The sequence below is a fragment of the Sinocyclocheilus grahami genome, unplaced genomic scaffold, assembly GCF_001515645.1.
Source record: "Sinocyclocheilus grahami isolate Dianchi unplaced genomic scaffold, SAMN03320097.WGS_v1.1 scaffold1664.1, whole genome shotgun sequence".
NCBI classification, from domain to species: Eukaryota; Metazoa; Chordata; class Actinopteri; order Cypriniformes; family Cyprinidae; genus Sinocyclocheilus; species Sinocyclocheilus grahami.
Window position 1 is genome coordinate 158,999 of NW_015506843.1, and position 2,558 is coordinate 161,556.

Here is a 2,558-nt window from a genome sequence, read left to right on the forward strand (position 1 = left end):
TTATTTTTATGTCTTTATATATATATATATATATATATATATATATATATATATATATATATATATTTGTTTTTAGTTATTCATTTATTTATTTTTACATTTGTTTGAGTATTATTTTAGTTTTTGTTTAGTTTATTCTCATTTAGTAGAACAAAATGTGGAAAACATCTGATTGGAAAACGACGTTTTGCATTAAACGTTTGAATATATTTGGTAACAATGGCTGTGATTCTTTCTAATTCCCTTGACTGAAATAAAAAAAATCATCTTTTAAAGGCATTTCAAAACAAATGCATACATTTCAAGATTATCGTATAAGATTTTCAGTTCAGTTCAGTCTGCGTGAAGTTCATCTGATATTGAAACGCTGTGATTCTCCAGGAGGACTGTCCACCAGGGTTTGTGACCGTGTGTCTCGGTTGAGAAAGGCTAAGCTCTGTTTGTGCTCTCTCTCTCTCTCTGTCGGTCTGCAGTGGTCTGATGCACGAGTCTCATGCGCGGGACGTGGAGCAGGTGTACCTGCGCTGTGCTGAAGGCTCTCTGGAGTGGCTCTATCCCACAGGAGCCGTCATCGTCAACCTGAGGCCCAACCTGCAGCGGGCGGAGGGTCACCTGCGCGCCTGCGTCAAGCCGCGGCCGGACTCGCGCGGGGCCAGGCTGTACGTGGAGCGGGCCGGAGCGCTGCGGCTGCTGCTGACGGAGCAGGACCAGGCGGCTGGACGCGTGCGCTGCTTCAGTCTGCAGGAGGGGGTGCTGTTCGTGGAGGCCTCTGCTCGCCGGGACATCAGCCGGAGAATCACTGCCTTTCAGTACCAGCTGATCTCCGGAGACCAGCCGCACTCACATGCAGGTATACTGACAACAAAACTGTCTCAATTCAGACTTTACCTCGATATTTATACACTTACCCTGAAATGCCTTTAAGGGGCCGTTCACATATCGCGTCTTTTGCGCGCTCAAGTTCGTTATTTCAAATGTAGACGTGCAGCAGTCCGGCTTATAATGGAAGCGACGCGCATTTTATTTATATACCAATTTAGCAATGCACAATATTATTTTTTAATACAGAAAAATAATAATAATAATTACCTATTTTTAATACAAAATTAAAACATGCAAAATGCCATGCAGGGACATCTCGACAATGATATTTTAGTATTAAATACATACTATAATGTGTTATAGTATATAGTATATAATATACTATTATATATATATATATATATATATATATATATATATATATATATATATTGAATTTGATTTTGTTTTTTTTATTTTCAGCTTTCATTTTTGTGTAAGTTTTTGTAATTTTTATATTTTTTAAAACATTATTTAACTTTTTAAACAATTTTTTACTTTTTTCATAAGTTTTCATAATTTTAGTACTTCAACTTTTATTTCGGTTAGTTGCTTCGGTTAAACGAACAAATTTCTCATTTTTGTAGACTTGTTTTTAGGTTTTTCATCTAATATTTAATATGTAATATTTGTTAGATTCATATTTTTGTCAAAGAACTTCATCTAATATTTCTTCAGCTTTTTTAAATAACAAAAGATGATTTTCAATAGTTTTTAGTTTTAATATAACACTATCAACACTGTATCTTTTGTATTGTTTTTTAATTAGGATGCAAATGAATTTTGCACTGATTCGCTTGATTGAAATATAAGTAAACATGGTATTTTCATGGTATTTATTACATAAACATGGTATTTTCCAGAATATTAAATATTTTCGGGTGCGAAACTTTTACCGACGTGATCTTGAGAAACTTCAGTGAATTTTATATAATCAAAAAATACAATATTGCATATATTGTAAGTATTCACCATATTAGACAGCTCTAGCGTATACAGGAATACATGTGAACGTGAGAGAGAGGGTTGTGTTGGGGGTCGAATAACAACACTGTCTGTCAAATGGCCGTCATTCACATGAAAGAGTGGTTTAGAGAGGCTGTAAAACGTCTGACCCTGTAAAACCCATCCGCCCCCGCTGCTCCCCCAGATCCGTGTTCAGCCTGACATAAGAAAATAAACAGCCTAATCAGGAGGTCCCGCCGGGGTCAAGCAGCCTGTAGAGCTGTCAATCACAGCCAGCGCTGCGTCTGATTGGTCTGATGCTCGCTCAGGTCCACACTCATTGGTTGGTTTGATATGAACGATGCTGTTGTATTGTCTGTGAAGTTGAGATGAGCTCTAATAGAGTAGCCTAATAGTTTCAAGAGGGACTTGTAATGATACAATTCAGTTCTCTTTGTAGAGAATCACAGGCTAAAGACTGAAATCTTAATCATTTGCCCTTCATTTCTTCCACATAGCTACCTGGAGTTCCCTTCAGAATGCCTTTTTCTTTTGTTTCCCTTCCCCCTCTCTTTTCCCACTCCATTCCCAGAGGCTTTAGATTCGTAAACATGTAAGTCTTGAGGTGTCCTGAGCCCCTCACCTGTTGGTCTCACTCACGCTCACGCTTGGACAGGCGTCTGATGGCTCTACGGGGAGAAAAGTGTGTGTGTGTGTGTGTGTGTGTGTGTGAGTGTGTGTGAGTGTGTGTG

General features: G+C 38.3%; 1 protein-coding gene across 1 annotated transcript in view; it reads left to right on the forward strand.

Moving 5' to 3' along the window:
* Positions 1-2,558, forward strand: part of metrnlb (meteorin like, glial cell differentiation regulator b) — an 11,142-nt gene that overhangs the window by 3,367 nt on the left and 5,217 nt on the right. Inside the window, exon 2 of the mRNA XM_016258260.1 lies at positions 474-850. Within this exon, the coding sequence (XP_016113746.1) occupies positions 474-850 (377 nt within the window). The remainder of the gene's footprint in view (positions 1-473; positions 851-2,558) is intronic.